The 23,946-nt window shown below is 36.8% G+C and overlaps 2 protein-coding genes across 2 annotated transcripts in view; both read right to left on the bottom strand.

Moving 5' to 3' along the window:
* The window catches only part of LOC132142350 (voltage-dependent T-type calcium channel subunit alpha-1H-like), a 67,424-nt gene extending 56,821 nt beyond the window's left edge, over positions 1–10,603 (bottom strand). Inside the window, exons 1-2 of the mRNA XM_059552150.1 lie at positions 10,497–10,603; positions 5,689–5,822 (exon numbers count right to left, since the gene is read on the bottom strand). Of these exons, the coding sequence (XP_059408133.1) occupies positions 5,689–5,822; positions 10,497–10,589 (227 nt within the window). The 5' untranslated portion in view covers positions 10,590–10,603. The remainder of the gene's footprint in view (positions 1–5,688; positions 5,823–10,496) is intronic.
* LOC132142351 (mitochondrial dynamics protein MID51-like) overlaps positions 1–23,946 on the bottom strand; it is a 135,752-nt gene that overhangs the window by 94,641 nt on the left and 17,165 nt on the right. The window lies entirely within an intron of this gene.

A 23,946-nucleotide genomic window follows, 5' to 3' on the forward strand; every position in this document is an offset into this window, starting at 1 on the left:
TTAAAATGATTCAGTTCGATTTGGTGAACTGGTTCAAAAAGATCCGGTTACATCAAATGATTCGTTCGGGAACCGGATATCACAAACTGCTTTGTTTTGAACTCTCTCTCACAACAGACACGGAAGAGAAGACAATGCTGAATAAAGTCGTAGTTTTTGCTATTTTTGGACCAAAATGTATTTTCGATGCTTCAAAAAATTCTAACTGACCCTCTCTGATGTCACATGGACTACTTTGATGATGTTTTTCTTACCTTTCAGGACATGGACAGTATACCGTTCACACAGCTTCAATGGACTGAGAGCTCTCGGACTAAATCTAAAATATCTTAAACTGTGTTCCAAAGATAAACGGAGGTCTTACAGGTTTGGAACAACATGAGGGTAAGTTATTAATGACATAATTTTGCTATTTGGGTGAACTAACCCTTTAAGTATCTTACTAATAATTAAGTGAAGTCATGTCTATGTTAAGGGGCTGGGTTTGAGTTTAGGAGCCTGATGGCCTGGGGGAAGAAGCTCCTCCTAAATCTCTCAGATTTGCCATCCGGCTACGGAAGCGCTTACCAGATGGCAGCAAAATGAAAAGACAGTTACCAGGGTTGTTAGAGTCCTTAATGATTTTAACAGCTCTGCTTTTGCAGCGTTTGAGGTAGACGTCCTCCAGAGAGAGGAGAGTAGATCCTAAGATGTGCGCAGCTAAGTGCAAAACTCTCTGCATGGCTTTGCAGTTTTAACTGGAGCTATTTCTATACCACACTGAAATACACTGAGTCAACACACTTTCTATGGCCCCTGAATAGAAAGTTTTCAGGATTGCTGGTGAAACCCTCAATTTTCTTAGCTGTTACAGATTGTACAGTCTTTGCCTGACTTTATTAACCTGAGTTTGGATGTGTGAGCCCAAGTCAGGTCCTCTGAGATGTTTTCACCAAGATACTTGAAGCTGCTCACCCTCTCCACAGGGGTCCTGCTGATCATAAGAGGAGTATAGGGCCACTGCTGTCTCTTCCTGAAGTCCACAATAAGCTCTTTAGTTTTATTCACATTTGTAAAGAGACAATTGTCCTAGCAACATGACGTGAGTTTCTCTACCTTATCCAAGTATGCGGCTTCATTATTGTTGGAAATGAGGCCCAGAACCACAGTATCATCAGAAAATGTTATAATAGTTGTGGAGCTGTGGGAAAAACACGAGAGAGTAGAGCAGAGGACTCGGGACACAGGCCTGTGGGGCTCCTACATTCAGAGTGAAGGAGTTGGAGGTGAACTGGCCTACTTTCACGACTTGAGGTCTACCAGTGAGTAATCCAGAGTAATTCAGTAATCCAGTTGCAAAGTGAAGAACTCAGGTCAAGGTCTATGAGTTTAAAAGCTAGATTGATGGGGACTATAGTATTGAAAGCTGAGCTATAGTCGATGAATAGCAAGCTTACATAGTTCACATTGCTGCTGTCAAGGTGCATGAGGGAAGAGTGCATGATGTGAGAGATGGCATCTACAGTAGATCTGTTGGGGCGATAAGCAAACTGAAGAGGGTCCACAGTATCAGGGATGGAGGAGTAGATGTTGTTCTTTATAAGTTTCTTAAAGGGGCAACTGGGCGATAGTCATTCAGGAAGAGGGGTTATTGTTCTTAGGCACAGGGATGATGACAGATTTTTTAAAGGAGGTGGGAACCACCGAGGTAGCAAGGGACTAATAGATGAAATAGATGTAAACAACCAGTGAGCTGATCAGCACAGGACCTCAGAACATGGCCAGAAATCCCATTAGGACATGCTGCTTTCCAGATGTTCACTCGCTTTAGGGCCCTTCGAACTTCGTCCTCCAACACAGTGATCACATGATTATCGCTGCTCTGACTGCTGCTTCCTGACGTGCTGATCAGCTGAGTTGCGCTACCACAGTTGCATTCAATGCGGCTTTAGAGTTTAACTCGCCAGCCAGCAACAGATCTCCCCTCACAGCTGCAGAGGATTTGTTTTCAAAGGCACAGATGTTTCTTAGTCCTTGCTACATGCGTCGGGAGTCATTTAGCTGGAAATGGGACTCTATTTGGTTCCTGTATCTGTGTTTGGCATTGAAGGTGGCAGTGCGTTTGTTTACTGCAGCATGGATTGTTCTGTCCACCAACGGATTCTGATTTGAGAAGGCCCTTATAGTTATTGTATCCATTGCTTGTTCAGTTAGCATGTTTACAAAGCTTAATGCTACCTCTGTGAACTCGCTGACATCAGAGGAACTCGCTCTGAACATGTCCCAGTCGACATCATCAAGAGCCACCTGTAGCATGGCTTCAGAGTGGGAGGACCAGTGCGGCACTACTCTCTGCATGGGGGTTCTTGAACAAGGGAAATGGCGATATGGTCTAATTGGCCAAAAGCCGGTAGTGAGCGAGCATTCTTAAACTGAGTGTAGCAATGATTCAGTGTATTCAGTCCTCTGGTTGGACAGGATACATGTTGATAAAAGTGTGGCATGACCTGCCTGAGGTTGGCTTTCTTAAAGTCTCCCACAATAATAGAAGCAGCGTCAGTATGTTTGTTAATGTAACCACTGAGCACATCGTGAAGATTAAACAAAGCCAAGTTTGTGTCTGCCTGTGGTGGAATGTAGACAGGAGTAATGATGATCAATGAAAGCTCCCGGGGCAGATAGAATAGGCGGCAAATAATGGATACATTTTCCAGATGAGACGAGCAGGGGTGCAACAGTGTGGATTTACCAAGGAACCCTTGGATTTACTGGCCTCTACTGTTCTGTCAATCCGTAAAACAGAGAAGTTATCAGACGGTGTTTCAACAGTGTCCGGGACCGAGGTCATAAGCCATGTTTCAGATAAACAAAGGATGTTACAGTCCCTAATGTCCCATTGGAAACTTATCTTGGCTCTAAGATCGTCCATCTTATTCTCCAGAGATTGGACACTGGCAAGCAGAATGCTTGGCAGAGGAGGGCTGTGTGCTCTTTTCCTCAATCTGTTGTGAATCCAAGCGTGTTTCCCGTGGTGTTTCTTGATCCATCGCCGCGGTGGGTTATTCAAGTGGCCATTGTTCATCTCAGCATTCTGGAGAATCTCAGAAGGCCATGATGGGTTGGAGGATGAAGTGTTCTGAAACAGGTTAGTGAAGCGGTGTCCAATGTCCAAAAGAGTTGCTTTGTCATAAGTGATCAGTGCAGACGATATGTGTGTGTAAAAATAGAGAGCAAAAGAAAGTACAAAAGTAAATAAAAACACAATCTAAGTGGAGCGACCTGGACGGCGTACGAAACTCAGTGGCACCATCTTGACCAAAAAGATTTGTCTGAAAGAAGAAAGTCTAGGATGACTTGAGGGTTAGTAATTTATGGGGTAATTTAAATTTTTGAGTGAACTAAACCTTTAAGATCCGCCTCTGCTGAACATGATAAAGTCTCTATTAATGAGCTGACGAGTTGAATAGGGTGTGTTAGATGAGAGAGACAGTGCTGGGCTGCTCCAGGACAGTTTTTAAAACCACTGCACAGCATTAATCACACCTTCATGACTTAACTGAAGACATAACTACAACATTGCACGCTCGTAGTTTCATTTGCTGAAAAAAGACGCTCGTTAAACATCAGTTTGATGATAGGGCATGTACTTTTTGATGTGATCAACACTAATTTGAGTATTTTTTCTTTTTTGCTCCCTTTTCAAATCTCATATCGCAATGGACTGGCCTTTATTTTCAATAAAAACTTTAAATCGGGTAGGGTTACGGTTGGTGTTGGGAGGGCTTTATTGTCCCAACAAGGTGGCATCCATTTAATAATTTAAACTAAAATGATAATTTACACTCATTATTATTACATACTGTTTTATAATGCACTACAATACTGAGGTGAAGATAACTGCAACTATTTACAAAAAGTACTATAAATTAGGGGTGTGAACCTACACAGGTCTCACGGTTCAGTTCGTTATGATCATCATGTCTGTCACGATCTTAAGCTGGAGTGCCCATGAACTTCAGTAGAGGGCACTCCACTCAGGACTCACTCAGGACCTAATTCCAACTCCATTTCCCAGAATCCCGTGCTTAGGGCTAATCACTACCAGGTGTTCCCCATTACCACTCCCAACGTCTTGTTTAGTTCTGTCTGGCATTTCCGAGCGTTTTCCTAGTGTTTTTTCCTTCCATGTTTGACTTTGGATTGCTTATACCAACTGTGATTCTCTGCTGCCTGCCCGACCTCGGCTTGTTATTGTTATTGATTCTGGATATCCCTTGACACACCTGACTCTGTTACCTGAATTCTGCCTGTCTGACCATTCTCTATAATAAACTAATGCATATGGATCCGATTCCCCGTTACAATGTCATCAATTCGGTTCAGTTCGATATCACAGTGCATTGACGATGCATTGCATCCTCAATTTTCAATTTTACTTCATATTTATAAAATTTTGTCAATAAATACAAGCAGTCAGATATATGAAGAATAGAAATTATTTAAAATAATCCAATATTTGTCATATGCAATTCATATGTGTCACAGTTTAATGGCAGTCTAATGTATTCTACCACGACAAAGCACGTATGCGACAAATAATGTCAGAAAAGTGGCAGTATGTTATAATCGGTTGGGTTATAATCGATAATGGGCTATTACTGAACTGATATCAAATCATCCTTGTCTGCATCGCGATGCATCGAAGAAACTATTAATTTTGACACCTCTAGTATAAAAAGCAGAAAATTTTGCTATTTTAACATAGCAAATAGATAGTAAATATAATCTATAGCTATTTGCACTTAGCTTAAATAGCATATCATTAAAAATACAGCTATTTTCACTAAGTGTAAATAGCATCTATTGATATTTACACTTAGTGCAAATAGCTGCTGCCGTTTTTTAACATGTTAAACTGAAAAAAAAAATATTGCAGGCATTAATGCGCTAATTTTGACCGCACTAGTTAAAATTTCTCTTTCTTGCTCTTGCACTCACATGCTGTGTGATGATCCGTATACGACACAACAGCATGGGAAAATTGAATGCTACTATATTGATTCAGAATCATACAGTATGTTCACCTCACTAAGGTGATGCGTAGGCCAACATTAATTTCACATTACACCATTTAGCATTGTTTTTGTTCTGTTATAGGCATACTTTTCACCTGACTGACCAGCATTATGGCACGAAGGAGATTTACTAAGGAAGACTAGCTGGTTAAACTAGCAAAGAAGCCTGAAGCATCCCAAAATGGATCAGGAATGTGTTACCTTTGTCCGAATTAATGACCAACTTGTTACTTCCTCACTCACACAAGAGCACATTACCGTTTTAATGATTTTTAATGACTCATCAGGCACTTTAGATTGAGCTGACTTTTGGAAAAAGAGGAAAACTACAAATCATTGTGTCAATGACAGCACAAGTGACAAGAGATACAAGATACAGACAGACACAGAGATGCTTGCCTGGTGGTAATTGTCATTCATGAGCTTAGCTGTGACACATGGACTTGACATTAAAACTTGGCCTGACATTAAAACTGGATTTGACATTAAACAAACACACATATGCACACACATACACAAACATTGTAATAGTTAAGGGTTTAATGAATCATCAAATTCTAGGAATCGCACACTAATAGTTGATGTTTTAGATTTTCGGGGCGTGGTACTCTCAGCTTTACGATTTGTCACTTACCCAGCCATGACGATAAAGAGGTCAAGGCGGTTCCAGCTGTCACCTAGGTAACATTTCGGACCAAATATACCCAAGGCCACCATTTTAACCACCATCTCCACAGCAAAGAATGCAAAGATGAAGTCATCGAAGGCCTGTGGAGAGAAGAACCACGAATTGCTCATGAATACATTACACTAAAAAGTTGTGTCCTTACAAATTAAGTTGTAAAAAGCCAAATAATTATTATAGTGACCTACTTTAAGTGACATTTTTTATATTAATCTATCAGAAATCTGTATTGTTAGCACACAACAGAAAATATTAACAGAATCATATTAATCATATTTAAAAAAAGACATCATAATAAACACTTGTAAACTAAATGAAACATTGACTAACAAAATGTCTTTAGTCTTATCTTAGTTGAAAGATATTCAGTGGATGAAGAAAATTTTTGGAGACGTTTGGACACATAAAAAATTATTAATTTCAGAAAATATCCATGCAAGTGGCATATATACATTGTACAAGTTCACTTCTCTAAACCATTTTTTTTATCATTTGCTTTCAACTATTTTCCTGTTTGCCTTTCCTGTTTGACCAGTATTGTATATAGCGCTATATTAAAGCTGACTTTACTTTACTTGACTTGACTAACTGATCCCAAGGTGCTATTAAAAGATGTTTGAAGTCAGTTCCCATCAAATTCCCACAGGTGTCCTAGCAGAGCAACCACAGGTTTTGTCTCCTAATTGATCTCATTTAAAGCAGCGCTTGTGTAGAAAATTCATCGACTTCAGAAATAAATTTCAAAAGAATCTCTGTCGGACTTCAAAACGACTGTTGTAAGCAACGTTCCCTTTATTATGCAGAATCCACAGGTTATTAGCAAGTTGTTACGGAGAGATTAGAGATGCATTTTTTTCGGAGTCTGTGACTGATGCTTCATGGGTGTCTACGTGGGTTTCTGTCAAAACTGATAGTTTAATTTTTATTTATATTTTTATATATTTATTTATGTTTATTTGTTGAATATATGTCAGTTACCCTATTGAACCTGATGTGCCCTTACAGGTGTAGAATTGTCAGGGTTCAGTCACTTCAGTCTAGTGTTATTCATGGTTTTATGACAGAGCCCTGACACTCCCGTCATGTCATTGTTTTCATGTTAGCGCACGGCTTCGAGACTGCTTCGAGAGCTCTCGTCTGCAGGTCCTGTTTCATGTTGGAGTGTGGTGTTCGGATCCCGGCACTCATGTCCTGCTGAGTTTTGGTTTCGTGTCGGGGTCCGGACACTCATGCTCCATGTTCCAGCTTATGAGTTCATTCATTAGTTGTGTGTTTGTGTCTTGTTCAAGCACATGGCTTGTGATTGGTTTGCTGGCCATGTGCTTGTGTTCTTGTTTTGTGTGAGCACATGGCTTTTGTCTTAGTTCCTGTGTGCCATGTGCTCTCGTCAATTGTCTTGACCCCACCCATCTTGTTACCTGATTATTGGTTAATTTGCCCCACATGTGTTCCCTTTTTACCCTCCTCATTTGCTTCCTATTTATTCTCCTTGTGTTTGCAGTCTTGTGGCAGTTCATCATTGAAGAACCCTGGATGTGTCCTGATCTTGCCTTGCCTTGCCTTGCCAACCTGTTTTTCCCCCCATGGGGTAGTTTTTGTTGTTTATTTTGTTTTATTTTTAATAAAAGCCCTTATCCCCTGCAGCATTGAGTCCTCACCTCATCTCTCTACCCAAACCCTGACAAGAATACGCTGGGGATTTTAATAAAATGTAACTTTTAATAAAATGAAATAATAAAATGTAATAATAAAATGTAAATTCGTCTCCAGTTTAAATTCACAGAGACAAGATCTATCCATCTATATGCATAAAGTCTATGCGTAACCTGTCATATTATTCAAATCCAAAATGAGGCAATGTGAACATTAATGTGCGAGCACTAAACACTCTCATGCAGTGTATGTTTCATACATATTTTCATATTCGAAGTCAGAGGGCAGATGCAGTGCTAATTAACATATCATTTATTACAGTACATAAACGATTAAAACTTATTTTATGCCTTATTCTGTGATAAAAATTGAAAAAAGTGTTTGTAGTAAACCAATCATAAAATTGTCATTAGGAAAATTTAGGGGGGAAAATATTATAGAATACAAATTATTGGTTATTGCTCAGCAGTGTATTTGATTTCTTGGCTAATTGAAAGTAAGAGAAAATAAACAAATAAATGATAAACATCAATAAAACCTGTAATTTAGACAAAAAAAAGGTGTTACATTTGTCATTTTTGTCACTCTGAAATGATGGCTATGCCCCTGTGCGTTCTTACTGTACAAGACTTCTGTAAAACTGATTTATATTATATATATTATATGTATACTGACCAATTTGTATTTAATCTGAACAATATACCCTAGATAACCTATTTTGTAGGACAAACCCCAGAAACAAGTTAGCATGCATTTTAGCACTTCTGGTTCCATCCTCCTGAAGTCTGTATATTTTTTAATGGGTTTTTGGTTAAATTCTTGAAATCAGGTCTGGGTAGCACAAGCTCACAAAATAAATTTTAACATTTTATTCTACGACATAATAATAATAAATGATAATTTATTATAATTTACCCCTTCTAATAATAATAAAAAAAAGCTTTTACTTTCTTGAAAAAGGCACAAACTAACAAGTACTGTAGCTAATTGGGACGACAGAGGTTGTCTGTCGGGGACATTAAACCTCACACCGAACAGGTCAACTCTTCTACTATAGTCTGCTTTTACAGTCTCATTGTGTTTACAATCATGCTCTTGCAAACAATTCCAACTCAAACTTTCATAAAAATGTTTAAATAAAGACTTTAAGATTTGTTGAAAGCTTAATGTTGAAGCCATGTGACCTTGGTGTAGTTTGTTTATAGACTACATTTAAATTTTTATTTATAATATATATATACATATATAATATAAATTTTTTATTTATCATTAGCATGGTTGCATAACATTTAACGATACCCCCATGGAAGGCAAGAAGAGAAAGGACAAAGGAAGGGCCGAAAAGGCCAGAATGAAGAAGAAGCGGATGCTGGAGGAGAATGCATCAAAGTGCTCAAAAATTACGGATTTATTCAGGCGTCAACAGGTGAATTGACAGAAAAAACAGTGGCGCCGCTCAAGCATTAACGTACGTTATTGCTAGCCGCCCGTGAACTAGCACAAGCTAGTAAATGTTGGTAGCTTAATAATAATGACTAATTTAATTAGTGGTAGGTAGACAGTGGTGTGTGTATTATATATATTCATACTATAATGACGTCGCCAACGCCAATTAATAATCAGTAACACTTTATAATAAAAGTTCAGTTGTAAGTAATTTATAAGTGGTTAGTTTATGATAAACTATATAATTTACAAAAACATTCATAAATGATTAGCAAGTGATATTCTCACATTTTATGTATGTTTTGAAAATTCCATTACAAGTAATTTACAAGTGATTAGTAATGATTAACTAAATCATTCACAAAACATGTCATTTTCTCGGAACTTATGTTTTGGTAGGAACGAAAGTTTACATCGTATGTTTCTGCGGAATCAGCCAGCGCGAAGGACGTCTATATTCCGATTGGTTGCTGGCGTTTTGCCGCTGAACTGCGTCATAGCTCATTATTACCATAAAGTTGAGCCACTTTCAACTCTCGGATTGACGCTCTGGTCACTCAAAACGCAACGTCAAGGAATTTGACGCTCCTTGCAGCTGAGAGAAGCCAGCTTCCATTGAAAATGAATGACTTCCGGTAACTTTGGAAGCTCAAGTCAGCGGCGGTGTGAACGCCTCTCACGTGGCGTTGTCAAGGTAGCAATTTCACTGGATCTAAACAAATCAGTCTAACCATAGACCACGTGACCAGTAGCGGTGACTTTCTTAATATATTTAAAATAATTTTGCAAGAGTTATGACATTAGTAGTATATATTTTTTAGCATTTTTTTTTTTTGACCACCGAGGGCCGGTGGTTTACGAAATTTCCCGGTAGATTTTTTGGTCCCACTCCGCCCCTGAGTGGGGATATTCCAACTTTTCAAGGACAGCCTAGATTCTGATTCACAGCCTCTAAGTACATTTGCATATTTAAAGAATTTGCCACTGATGATTCAAACGTGAGTTTTGAGCAGTGTAGAGTAGTGCTTGTTGTTTCTCTCATCACAAATGCAGGCATGGTTTTATGTTTACGTGGCATGATATGCAACGCAAAGCGTAAAAAGACAGTATAAGTCATTATAATCAGTAATTATGTCCCCACTGGATGCACAAAAATGCCTCGTTAATAATGGGTTTTTTTTCTCATCGCACCAGGAGATGGTATCACAGTATGGTAAGGGGAGTAACATTTCGGTCACTTGAGGTATTCGGCCAATGACAATGCACTGGATAGTTTGCCAATCAGCATACACCTCACTTTTCAGAACGATAAGATTTGTAAAAATCAACACATTTCAGAAAGGCGGGGCATAGAGGAGCAACAATAATATACAGTATGTGGGAAACATTTTTTTTTAACCTTAAACCGCATAAAAACATTGCATTACACCAAATACACAAAATAATGTTCATTTTAGCAACATAATATAAACCCTTTAATCCAATAGAACATTTTAAATGTGGCTTAAATCTCTAATTCTTCAGGTCACTGTTTGTATTTGTACTTGTATACTTTTGTCTTTAAATGCTCTTTTGCCAACTAAGTCAATCAAAGTAAAATCACAGAGATTAATGTTTTTAGTTAATAAATCCATGTGTGTTATGTAAGTGTGTGTTACCTGCAGGATGCTGCACCTGTCAGTGTTGCACTCCAGGTCTTGGCAGGGCTGGAACATGCCGAGTGTGACGCAGTTCAGCAGAATCACCAGCATGCTGACACGCTCAAACCACGTAGAGCTCTAGTTAAGGTAAATACAACTCACAACAAAATCAAGAGTTCAAACATTCCTTTTATATTCAGCAGTCATTTGTTTTTAGTGTCAAAACCTTCTGAAATAAGCAGTAAAAATAATATTCAATTTTTAAGTATATTACCAACCATGAAGAAAAAGGAAAGGGTCTTAAAATGAAAGGCTTTCATTTACTCTTGATTTTAGAATCTTTCTTGAGTAAAATTTTTGTGTTTTAATACAGTTCAGCCTTTAATCACAGTACAGTTGTTCAAAATGTTGGTCCCAGTAAGATTTTTTAGTTTTGAAGAGTAAAACAAGAGTTGAGTAGAGAAAGACACAATTACATTACATAATTATACTAATTCATGCTCCCATAACTTGCATCATAACACTTATACCGTACTGCATTATGTTTGGAGAAATGCTGCCATATTTCCCCATGAACAGCTAATAGAATAGAATAGAATAATGTAGCATAACACAGAATAGAATAGAATAGAATAGAATACCTTTTTAACACAGAGCTAAAAAATCAGGTGGTGAAATGGATGTATCTGAGCATGAATTAGTGGAATTCTAAGTCATGTACTCCTAGACTTCTTCATAGAATAGTGCAGAAGGCGTAAGTGTGTAATGGTTGAAAACACAGATATGAGATTTTTTGAGATCTCCAGGGCCTAATGTGCTAGAAACACAATGATTTGGTTCAGGGCAATATAGTCATAACCCCATTCCTCCAGGAATGCTACAGAACAAACTGAAAAACGTATTTCATAGTGCACAGAACTTTTCATACAATTGTGTCACGTAATTCTTTTCAACATTGAAAATTTAGCTTTCCCTTCACTGGAATAAATTACATTTTAAAATATATTCAAATACAAAAGACAAAATTACAGTTTTTACTGTATTTTTGGATCAAATAATATGAATGTGGATAAATAATATGCTCTTGGTGAGCATAAGTGACTTCTTTTTGAAAATTTTAAAAACACTTTTTTAAATGTAGTGTATATGAATCCAGTTAAATGGTCAAACATATTTGGTATTCATTATTATTTATTGACACTTCTAAGACAGTGGATTCTGGGAAAAACTAGGACTGTGTGCATGTGCAGACAGTGTGTAATCGCTGCATGTGGGTTGATCGTGTTTGCGTAAAGCACATGCAAAGGGCTTTTTTTAGCTTCTTGAATTGTATCTGAATTCGAACATAAACAAAACGTACGTACTGTCAACACACACCGTGTATGCTCATTATCCTGATTACTCAAAACGATCTTTTATACACAACTGTTTCCATGGTTGCTTAGTAACAGTTTGGTGGCTTTTGATGCAAAGTGAAGTAAAAGACAGCAGAAAGGCAAGGGCTCAGCGAGTTTCATACACTAAAATATATACATATATACAGTGTGTGTGTGTGTGTGTGTGTGTGTGTGTGTATGTATATATATATATATATATATATATATATATATATATATATATATACAGTACAGACCAAAAGTTTGGACACATCTTCTCATTCAAAGAGTTTTCTTTATTTTCATTACTATGAAAATTGTAGATTTACACTGAAGGCATCAAAACTATTTATTAACACATGTGGAATTATATATGGAATTATATACATAACAAAAAAGTGTGAAAAAACTGAAAATATGTCATATTCTAGGTTCTTCAAAGTAGCCACCTTTTGCTTTGATTACTGCTTTGCACACTCTTGGCATTCTCTTGATGAGCTTCAAGAGGTAGTCACCTAAAATGGTCTTCCAACAGTCTTGAAGGAGTTCCCCGAGTGATGCTTAGCACTTGTTGGCCCTTTTGCCTTCTGTCTGCGGTCCAGCTCACCCCTAAACCATCTCGATTGGGTTCAGGTCCAGTGACTGTGGAGGCCAGGTCATCTGGCGCAGCACCCCATCACTCTCCTTCTTGGTCAAATAGCCCTTGATGCCTTCAGTGTGACTCTACAATTTTCATAGTCTTGAAAATAAAGAAAACTCTTTGAATGAGAAGGTGTGTCCAAACTTTTGGTCTGTACTGTATATATATATATATATATATATTTATGGAAAAGAAAGAAATCATTATAAATATTAAGACTGACAGAATAGATGGACAGACAGACAGTAAAGTTGACTTATTGACAAACCATTCAAAAATTGATTATACCATATAGCTTGATTAGTTATAAATTATCTGGTTAGCTGTTATGAATCTGCTTATGGTATCCATTATCAATCATATGAGTGATATTTTAATTGTTTTTGTAGTATGATCATGCAGAATTGACATGATTTGTGGTTACCGAAGCAATATAATACAATTTACAGGGCCATTACCTCTGGTGCGATGCATCATGCACACGTTCATATTTTGCCTGCGGGGATCTTACTCAAGTGTGTTTATACGCAGAATTAAAGCCTTTCCTGGGGACATAAATGTCATTTTAAGTGTTAAATCATTATAAGTGTGTGGAATTAGTTGCTATTTAAAAGACAGGTGAGTAGAAGGCCAGTGGATAGAGAAGGGACAGACACAAAAGAGAGAAAGAGATAGAGAGGAAAAGACAGATAAAGTGACTGAGATCAAGAGCCAGACAAAACTGAGACTGAAAAAAAAAGAGACCAATTATGGTAGCTTCCGATTTTCGTGTTACCATGGGAACCTCCCACTGGAACTTCCTGGGAAAGAGCAGTTTCACTCCCCTAGGCCACACGGACACACACACGCACTTATGAATTGTAATAAAGCAACATGAACCTCTGAACTGCGCCTGTCATGTTGAGCTCCTAAGAAGGTTTTAGGAGAAAAAGATCAAACACGAAAATGCAAGTGAAATTCTGCTGGGAATAAACATGGCGGACAAGATTAATTACTTGACTTAAATAATTAGAACAACTAAGGAAAATTAGTTAAAAAAAGATTTTCTCTGTGTAATGTCAAGTATTCATTATTGGGATTTTTAGCAATTTAATGTATATATCTGAATTTTTAATTTTTTTTGTAACAATGACACATTTCATCAGTAGAGGAGAACTGTCAAGTGCATGTACACAATAAACTCCTGGTCAAGAATGTGCAGTCTTTTTGAAGTATGTTTGTACTGGGCTACAGTCATTAACTATAAAATCAACATGCATTATTTCTTTATTTCAGTTTGAAAGTGTGTAACTGCATGTGATATCCTCCCTGAAGTAACCTGCTGTTGCCTCATAGCTACAGAGCGTGAAAGAAAACGTGTGGACCACCCTCATTATGTATGAATAATGCAATATTGCTTTCCCTTTTACAGACCTGGTGTACTCTGATGAATTATGTTGAACTAGAGTAACTTTGTCCATTTAGGTTTAGGTTTATTATGACTTGAAAGGTTGGAAATCGAGAGCCTTTTTATTGTATGATCATGCAGTGCAGGTTGATTCCCAGACAAATGATTCTTATGACTCAGTGCAATCCTGTAACCACAAAGACCAATAATCTAACACACACACACACACACACACACACACACACACACACACACACACACACACACACACACACATATATTTAAACAAAAAATACTTGGAATGACAAAAACACACAACACAATTACCAAAACTTTTAACTAAAATGAAAATGAAAAATGGAACTGATTACAAATACTGATTACAATATTAATAAAAAATATAATTGTATCTCAATGATACTAAAATAACAAGTGTCTACGTCAGTTAGCTTTGAAGCACATAAAGGTGCATCTCAATAAATTTGAATGTTGTGGAAAAGTTCATTTATTTCACTAATTCAACTCAAATTGTGACACTTGTGTATTAAATGAATTCAATGCACACAGACTGAAGTAGTTTAAGTCTTTGGTTCTTTTAATTATGATGATTTTGGCTCACATTTAACAAAAACCCACCAAATCACAAACATCTCAACAAATTAGAATATGGTGACATGCCAATCAGCTAATCAACTCAAAACACCTGCAAAGGTTTCCTGAGCCTTCAAAATGGTCTCTCAGTTTGGTTCACTAGGCTACACAATCATGGGGAAGACTGCTGATCTAACAATTGTCCAGAAGACAATCATTGACCCCCTTAACAAGGTGGGTAAGCCATAAACATTCATTGCCAAAGAACCTGGCTGTTCACAGAGTGCTGTATCCAAGCATGTTAACAGGAAGTTGAGTGGAAGGAATAAATGTGGAAGTTTTGTATTTCATTTGGAAACCAAGGTAGGTTTGAAGAAGGGTGGAGAAGCTCATTGTCCAAGTTGCTTGAAGTCCACAGTTAATTTTCCAAAGTCTGTGAAGATTTGGGGTGCAATGTGGGGCTTGGCAACAGGATGCACAATAGGTCAATATTCAGTCAACCAAACGCTTTCCACACTGACTTAAACTAAATTCATCGCAGGGTATTAAATAAAAATGCTATTGAAACGTCTTATATATAAAAGTCAATGAATTTAAGAAAAATAAAAGATTTAAAGCATTTTGCTGCACATTTGTCTCAAAATGCATTCTGAAATTCTCACTGCATTTTTGCTACTATTATCACGAGGTATTATGATGAAAATGCAATCCCAAGTGTCCTACCCCCAAGTCTAAATGCATTTAGGAAAAACCGCAATTAAAAATAATTTTGCTACAGTTTTTGCTTGGACATGTTAAACATATCTAATCAATTTGGGTAATGCATTTTCACTGTTATTTTGCAAATTAAAAAGCGTTAAAATTTTTAATTTGCATATTAAAACTAATGTAGAAAATGGCAAATGTAAATAAAAAAACAGAACTACATTTCAATTTTTTGTATTGCATTGCCATTTTGCATATTTCAAATAGAATTTTGCTACCTATATGCTTCCATATTTATTTACCATTAGGGATGTTCAACACTGACAAACAATTAGTCATTGAGTTAACTTGGTTAATGAAGTTGTTTGTGTAGGAAAGATTTAATCAAATGTTTGGAGTGCAGGGAACTACACTGCGACCAAAATGGTCGCATATGCAACCTTTTGAAATGACATTGCGACCCTAATTTTTTTGAGGTCGCAAATGTATCACTGATTATTTTTGTACCTACCTTATGTTTTAGGCAATATGCTATGATTTACTATGAGTATTTATTAAAACAGAAATGTGTATTTTAATAATACGTTTTATAACATGCTCTGAGCATTCAATGCATCAAGTTGGCTTCAGCCCCTGCGGGAAAGCTCAACTGAGTAGCTGGTTACTCGCGTGCTCTGTTCTGTGCGCACGAGAGAGCCGCATCTTACAAACAGTAACACTGAACCGAGCTCTCTTTCAGGAAGTTTGCTTCCTCCTGCACCTGAACAAACAAATAAAAAAATCGCAGTTTAAACAAACAGAAAAGGATGTGAAAGAGCTTAATTCAGCACCGCGGTGTTCTGGTGTTCAGGGCGCACAGAGAGACGCGTCTCAAAGTTTTCTTGCTTTTGTACCGACAAATACATACTAAATATGTCAAAATACCTGTCTTGGAAAGTGTGTTCTAAAAGTCTGTGGTTATGTCTTAAGTGAAAGTAAAGAGTAGAGAAAGAAATCGGATGTGTATCATTATAACGGATGCATTGTCTCTTAAAGTGTCCGCGCCTAATTTACTAACTCTGCTGTTAGTGTCTTTAATGTATAAAAATGAAAGTAAATAGCTCACTGCTCTTGATTGAATTACTTTGTAGTTTTAACAATAATTTATCCACAGTCAAACCAAAAATATAATTGATTATATTGTTTTACTGGTGGGTGCAGGACACTAGTTCATTTATGTAAGTGAGTATAGCAAAATACAGTGAATTGTGAAATATTATACCCAAAAATTCTTCATACTGTAGACTACCAGTGAAATTTATTAAAAAAATAAAAAAAATTATAAATTAGGGACCTGACCATGTTTTGCTTAAGTGTTTCTTTCTTTAATTGCTAATGCAACCTTTTCACACCATAGACTGAACAAAATTAAGCATTGCTTGCTTTGTAATTGTTCAACAAAGTATTGATAGTTGTGTAAATATTGTCATACTGACAGTTGACTGAAGTTTTGGTCGATTTCATTACATATCTTTCTATCAAAGTTACGTATCTGACATTATCAAGAGGAATTTGTTCTGACACAGTTTAACTCTGAGTTCTTGTCATATTTTATTACCAATTTCTAAACTATAGCAAATAAACTTTGATAATGTGAGAAATGTTGAAGGTGTCTGAATAAATTTTGGTTTGACTGTGTATTTTATTTTACAGTGAAGACTACGCAGTGCTATTTTTAATTAGTTTCTGGACACCTACAAACGTAAAAAACATACAGTAAATATTAAACCATTTCAAACAGGGCCCACTGGTACAACCTGCACCAGGGCCCCTCTAACCCCAGCTGTGGCCCTGGGTTAAGGTACCAAGACAGAGCAATACACTGTGTGTACTGAAAGAAATAAAACAAGAAGGCATGTGGTTTAAAAGATAGCAAGTAAAATAAAAAGCAAATCTGTATGCAATATAGTTTCATTATTATCCAGAGTGGCTTACTATAAAAAATGTGTGCGACCAAATCATGTTTTGCGCCAGTAACTGAAAAAGTTAGTCGCGCAAGTGCCACCAGTGGAAAAGGTTAGTGTAGTTCCCTGGAGTGGCTTTCTGAATTTATAATGTGTTGTTAATAATTTCTTTGTTTATTGTTATTGGTGATTCCAGATTGCTGTCATACAAGTTACCATTTCTTCCCCCATTGTGGCCGAGCTACACATTCTCTTTGTTTTATTATAAACATAAACCATCTAGAGGAGAATGGCACCTACACTGGAATTCATACAAATGTAAGGAACATATCTAATGAAACTGTTTATAAAGCATTTTGTTATGTTGCCATTTTAGTAGAAAATAATCAAAGGGTTAGTTCACTCAAAAACGAAAATTCTATCATTAATCACTCACTCACCCTCATGTTGTTCCAAACCTGTAAGACCTTCGTTCATCTTCAGAACACAAATTAAGATATTTTTGATGGAATCTGAGAGCTTTCTGACCCTCCATAGACCACAAGGGCCCTACCACAATCAGGGCACAGAAATGTAGTATAAGGACATTGTGAAAATGGGGCATGTGACCTCAGTAGTTCAACTAATTTTACGAAAAGAATACTTTTTGTGTGCAAAGCAACTTTAAAGCAACTTTATTCAATTAATTCTTCTCTCCTGGGAGAGTCTGCAAAGTACCACTATGGATGCGTGTGCATCAGTTTGCCTGTAAACAAGGTGCAGCGCATGCAGGGTCTACGTCAACAGCACCACACACAATCGCCATGGGTCATAGCACAGATCAGATTTCATCATAAATATCTTAATTTGTGTTCTGAAGATAATTGAATGACTTATAGGTTTAGAATGACATAAAGATGAGTGATTAATTACAGTTTTCATTTTTGGGTGAACTATCTCTTTAAGTATATCATAAAACATTCTTGACAAGATCACGGGACCGATGCAATTGGAGACCACTGGAAATGCAAGTTTAGCATTTTATAAGCAATGTTTAAACTGGTACTTGATAATTCAATCTCAACCTGTTCTGCACGTTACTCTGTACTTCACTTTCATTCATTTTAATTTCTTGTCATTAACAATCTTCCTGTGAAGAAATCCTGAATGAGCGTCAAAGGTTCAGATGATGGGAATCTACGCTTCCAAGACTCATGTATGAACTACTTCTAGATTCCATGTAAATATGATTTATTTTTTCAAAATCATGCAGCAAAAGAAAAAAAAAGTAGTTTCCTCAAACGGGCACATGGCAAGAGATACTAAAAGCATGAAAAATCTCATTCCAATCCTGTTAAACTTTTGTTAATTTTTGGAACACATGAAGATCTTTTTAATGAACTCTGACAGCTATACTGTATTGGACCTTGAAATGTTAGTTGCATAGGCTGTCAATGGAGGGACAGAAAGCACAGAGATTTCATGAAAAATACTCTTCATTTGTGTTTCAAAGATAAATGGAAATCGTATGGATTTGGAATGGGATGAGGGAGAGTATTTGATGACAGAATTCACATTTTTTGCTTTTAAATAATGCTGTGCTCTATAGGAAAATGTTTTATTTTCACTTGACTATTGGCTATAAGTTTGTAGCAATTGTCAATAATGACAGCCCTGTCTTTGTATTAATTTTTACCCCATGTATTTGAAAATGTTTATCTTTGTGCAACACCAATATTGTACAAGTACCTGCTCATGTTTTCTTTTTTCTGCATGTTGCTGTTTAAAACTAAAAAGTGTTTTATAATACAAGCATTTTCAATGATTTTCACATTGTTAAATTAATTGATGTCATAATATTTTTTTGTCTTCACCTGTTTAAGGCAAATAAAAGCTACTGAATGCATTTTTAAGAATGTTTACATGAGGTAAAAATAAACCATGTTCAATTTGTACATATTGTGCTGGATTTATTTGCTACAAAAGATAGGCCTACAGTATGCTATAATATTTTTAAAATCTCTGTATAACGGATTTTCCATTTATGGTACGGAAGAAAAAAGTTAATCTACAGAATTTTCCATTTTAATGTTGAAGGAAGTGTCTGTAAATTTAACAGATAATGTCCCGGTAATTTTCTGCCAGTACATTTTCCGTTTTTTTACGGAATTTTTTTTACAGTGTACTGCACAAAAAGTGGTTCAATTCTTGATGACGACTTTCTTACAATATATACTATTCCTAAAATAAGAAATATCCCAATATATCGCCTTGCTTACAGTATTGCAATGTATCGCAACATATCGTAATCCCTGTATCGTGATACGTATCATATCACCAGATTCTTGGCAGCCCTAGACTCTTGCCTGATGTGACTTTGCATACAAACATGATATTACATTAAAAACGCAATACAATATACTTCAATATTTTTTATATCCTAGGCTTTTAAAATTGAGTTGAGGTTGTCAAACATATCCTATAAGTTCTCTAAATAAAAACCCAACTCAAACTGATGCAGTAAAGCTGTTTCAAATGTGTGTGTGTGCCTTACAATAGTTTATAAAAGTGCTTACTATGGCTACTTTCCTTGCTGCAGTAAGTCACGATGCATAGAGGGGGATTTAACCACACTTCAGTGTTTTGTTGATGCAAACCTGCATATAAACCCAGAAAAGCAAGATATCACATATACTTTGTGCTCCAATACATCATGCTGCATTGCAGTAACACTCCTAATGTGGATCCAAAGGTTTTGGATGTCGCACACATACAGTATATGCACCTTTCATTATTGGATGGAAGGACAAAGGAACGACCCTTAAACTTGCTCTGGCACTCAGGGGTCAGGCTAGAGGGGGCTGATGGATGAGATTGGGCAAGCGGATAGTGATCACATCTGTCATACGTACACCCATTAGACACAGAACACACCCACACACACATTTCGTAATCCTATCAAAAGTGCATTAGAGATTGTATGAAGTGCAAATAGAAAGTAAAGAGTTTGTTGAAACTGAGGATGAATTTAATTACTCTCCTATGGGTGAGAAAATGATAAGGATGTAAAATTTTTGAACCGTTCCTTAAGTAATGAGAGTAAATAAAAAGAACAAACTACAATAGTACTACAACAGATGCATATTTGTATGAATAAGAATATATTCAGAGAAACACGCATTCATGCAGTGTCAGAACATGAATGTGGTCTGGTTTCCTCAGATTTGTTCTAGAGTAAAAATCCTCTCAATAACAGTGAGTAAATAATTCAGACAGACTGCGAAAGAGAGAGTGAGAAAGAGAGAGAGAGAGAGAAAGAGAGAGAGAGAGAGTGGAAGACCTGTCGTCAGGTCATGAAGCAAAATGGCACTGTACTACAATCATTACTAGGGAAATGCAAAGTTTCTTGGGGGAATGCAATACTTTTGCGAGAAAACACAAATGTTTTACAACAGAACACAATACTTTTGAGAGAGAATGCAAAGATTTTTAGGAACACAATCATTTTGTGAGATAACGTAAATTGAATGCAGTACTTTTGCAAGAGAGCGTAATACTTATGCGAGAGAATGCAAAGATTTTGGGGAACACAATCATTTTGCAAGATAATGTAAATGTTTCGCAAGAGAATGCAATACTTTTGTGAGAAAAAGCTATGATTTTGGGGGAACAATTCTTTGAGAGTGCGCAAATGTATTGCAAGAGAGCAAACTGCTTTTGCAGGAGAATGCAAAGCTTCTCAGGGGAACGCATACTTTTGGTAATGTTGCTACTAAAACTAAAACAACTAAAAATCATTGTTGTTAATTGAAATAAAACTGAAATAAAATATTGTGACGAGTCAGCTGCCTCCTCCCTGGTTATCATCGGCACCCTGTCATAAATCGCTGCCCTTCACCAGGCTCCCGACAGGAGCGGGTGTGTGAGAGAGGAAAGGCGCTGGACGAGCCAGGGCTGGCGGCGTGTGATGGGGCACACCTGATGGAAATGGAGCCTCATCACCGCCGCTGTTTAAAAGCCCAACGTGCCTCTCCTCGAGAGACAGGTCTCTTCCCCGTGCATGCACACTGGTGTCCTCTTGGGTCCAGGAAGGGTGTGTTGAGGGATTCCCGCGCACCCAGAGACGTGAGCCGCCGGACCCGTGTTCCAGACGAGAACCGCACCCGTTTACAGGGCCGCCGGGTAGTGTTGGGAAGGTTACTTTGGAAATGTAATAGGTTACAGATTACAAGTTACCTTGTTTAAAATGTAATAGTAGTGTAACTTTTTCAATTACTTTATTAAAGTAATGTAACTAATTACTTTTGAGTACTTTTTGATTACTTTTCTAAATTTGTGAAAATTAAAGAATAATACATAAAAGCATATACATCAACTTAAATACAGTTATCTAATAAGAGTGTGACGTATTCTGTGTACTAAACTCCTGAAACATTGGTGTTTTTTTAAACTGCTGTCTCTTTGTATATGATGATAGTTTTCTCAAAATAAGTAAAATGCACATGAAGTGACACAGAGCAGTTCTAGAAATTGTTTATGTGCTCGTGTACTCCTATATTGAGATGGCAGAGGTTGAAAACACTGCGAGCTTCAGTAGGCCTATGTGTAGTAAATGAAACCATGTCTTTGCCATTAATTTACAGGAGGGGCGGACTGGGAAAAAAATTCAGACTGGAAAATTCAAACTCATACAAACAAATTCATGGACAAAACTATTTTTTTTGTATGGACCTGACATAAAAAAGGTTTAAATCTTTAATTTGGGGACATGCAAAATAATTAAAAGTTCTCTCCTGAACTGCACCTTCACATCCATTTTTCTCTTCAGTCTCTTTATTTTGCCCTGTTATCCATCTCTCTCATGACTTTAATACTCAAGATTGAACAAAACTATACTTTACAATACAATACTCTACAATACAATATCTTTATAGAAAAATCCTAATACTGTACATGAGTCATGTTTTTCCCTTACAAAAGTTAAACATGCTTTTATTAGCCTATATAAAAGTAAAATAACCTTGTTTTGTTTTTGTTTTTAAATAAATACATTTGTAAAATAATTTTACATTTTTGGTTACCACAGTTAAACAATAGTAACCATTTTCTCTGGATTTATAGTTAAATATTAAAATGTTAATTTTCGTAAGGGTTGTGTTGTTGTCTGTCGTAGCTCCCCCTAAACCTATGAAAAAATCGGATTTTCTTTCAGCTAAATTCCTACTGTAACATTACAACTGATAATAATGATGTCCTTTATATAGTATTTTGAGTGATGACTGATGAGCAACGTGCTGCTGCTTGAATAAAAAATAAATAAAAAAACAAAGACAAAAAAGCATCTTTACAGATGAAACCGACCTGAAACCCTGAACAGTAGTTCTGCTTCTCTGCTCCAGCTGTGCGCTTCCACACTCCACTCTATTCTCTCTCTCTCGCATTGATTACTCGGAGTCTGATCCAGACTGAACCGTTTGGCGGAGGCGCGGAGAGCGCGCGAGTCATGACTTACACTTCATGACTTATTAGAGATTTAATTATCAAATGGCGGATTCGCAAATGATCGCTTTAGTACATACGGCAGGCAATTATACAATAATGATATTAAATAGTGGGGCAAAATCGGCTGCCAGGACACCGGGAATTGTCCGGTTCTCCCGGTGTCCAGTCCTCCCGGAAATTATTAGGGCGGTATGTCTCAGAATAGTCAGTGCAATTTGGGAAAGAAATCAGTTAAATCTGTATGTGGATGTGTGTAAATATTCAATTGTAATCCCCTTTGTAATCGTTAAAAATTTCATAAGTAACTGTAATTTAATTACTCATTTTTTCGTAGTAACTGTAACTAATTACAGTTACAATAATTTTGTAATTAAATTACGTAACGCCGTTACATGTAACTAGTTACTCCCCAACACTGCCGCCGGGCCATCCATCCCCTGCAATCGCCGTGGCCGACAAGCAGGATGCGGCCACTAGAAGAAACCACTGCCCCTCGCGCCCCGGACCAAAGAGGGGAGCGCGTATGAACGCCGGACTCTACCCCTTACCTGGACCCTTCCTCCATGAACAATGCCCGACTCACACAATCTCTGCAGCACGACGAGGACACCAAATCCCCTGCTTATTTCGGAGACTCTCCCCCTTTGGCCACGTTTATCCCCTCCTTTGTTTTATTTTCTGTTAATAAAAGCCTCTCCTAGGCCTGACGCCACGCCCACTGTGTCTGTGGTTGGCTCCTCCCGTTACAATATAAACATTAGATAAACAACTAAGTGATATAAAATGTTACTAAAAAATTAAAATATTAAATATTTTAAATATTAAAAAACTAAAACTAATAAAAGGATAAAAGCACATACCGAAATTAATAAAAAAAATTATAATTAAAATTCAAACAGAAAATATTAAAATACAACTAATTTAAAATATTAATAAATACTATAATAGTATATAAATAATATTTAAATAACACTGGAACCCACAGTTTATTCACATCTTAAAAATAAAAATTCCAATAAGAACCAAAAGGGTTTTACAGTTTGATAAGATAGGATAATTTGTATTTCCTAATTCTTAAAGAAACATCTATGAATTGGTGCAGTAAAGAATTCAATACAGTGATCTGAATAACCCAATGTTCAAAGTGAGCCAGTACACATTCAGTACCAGCACTACTAGGAATTATTCTTGCATAGCAAAAGCTCACATGAAATGTTGGTGCTATCTTCTGTCCTTAGTCAACAAAACAGCCTGCCCCCTCGCTCTCATTAGACTATTAGAGACGCTGTTAGTCTCACAAACCAGCCAATGCTTTGACTATCATTATTAAATCTTTTTTTTTTTT

This window comes from Carassius carassius, chromosome 6, assembly GCF_963082965.1.
Source record: "Carassius carassius chromosome 6, fCarCar2.1, whole genome shotgun sequence".
Taxonomy (NCBI): Eukaryota; Metazoa; Chordata; class Actinopteri; order Cypriniformes; family Cyprinidae; genus Carassius; species Carassius carassius.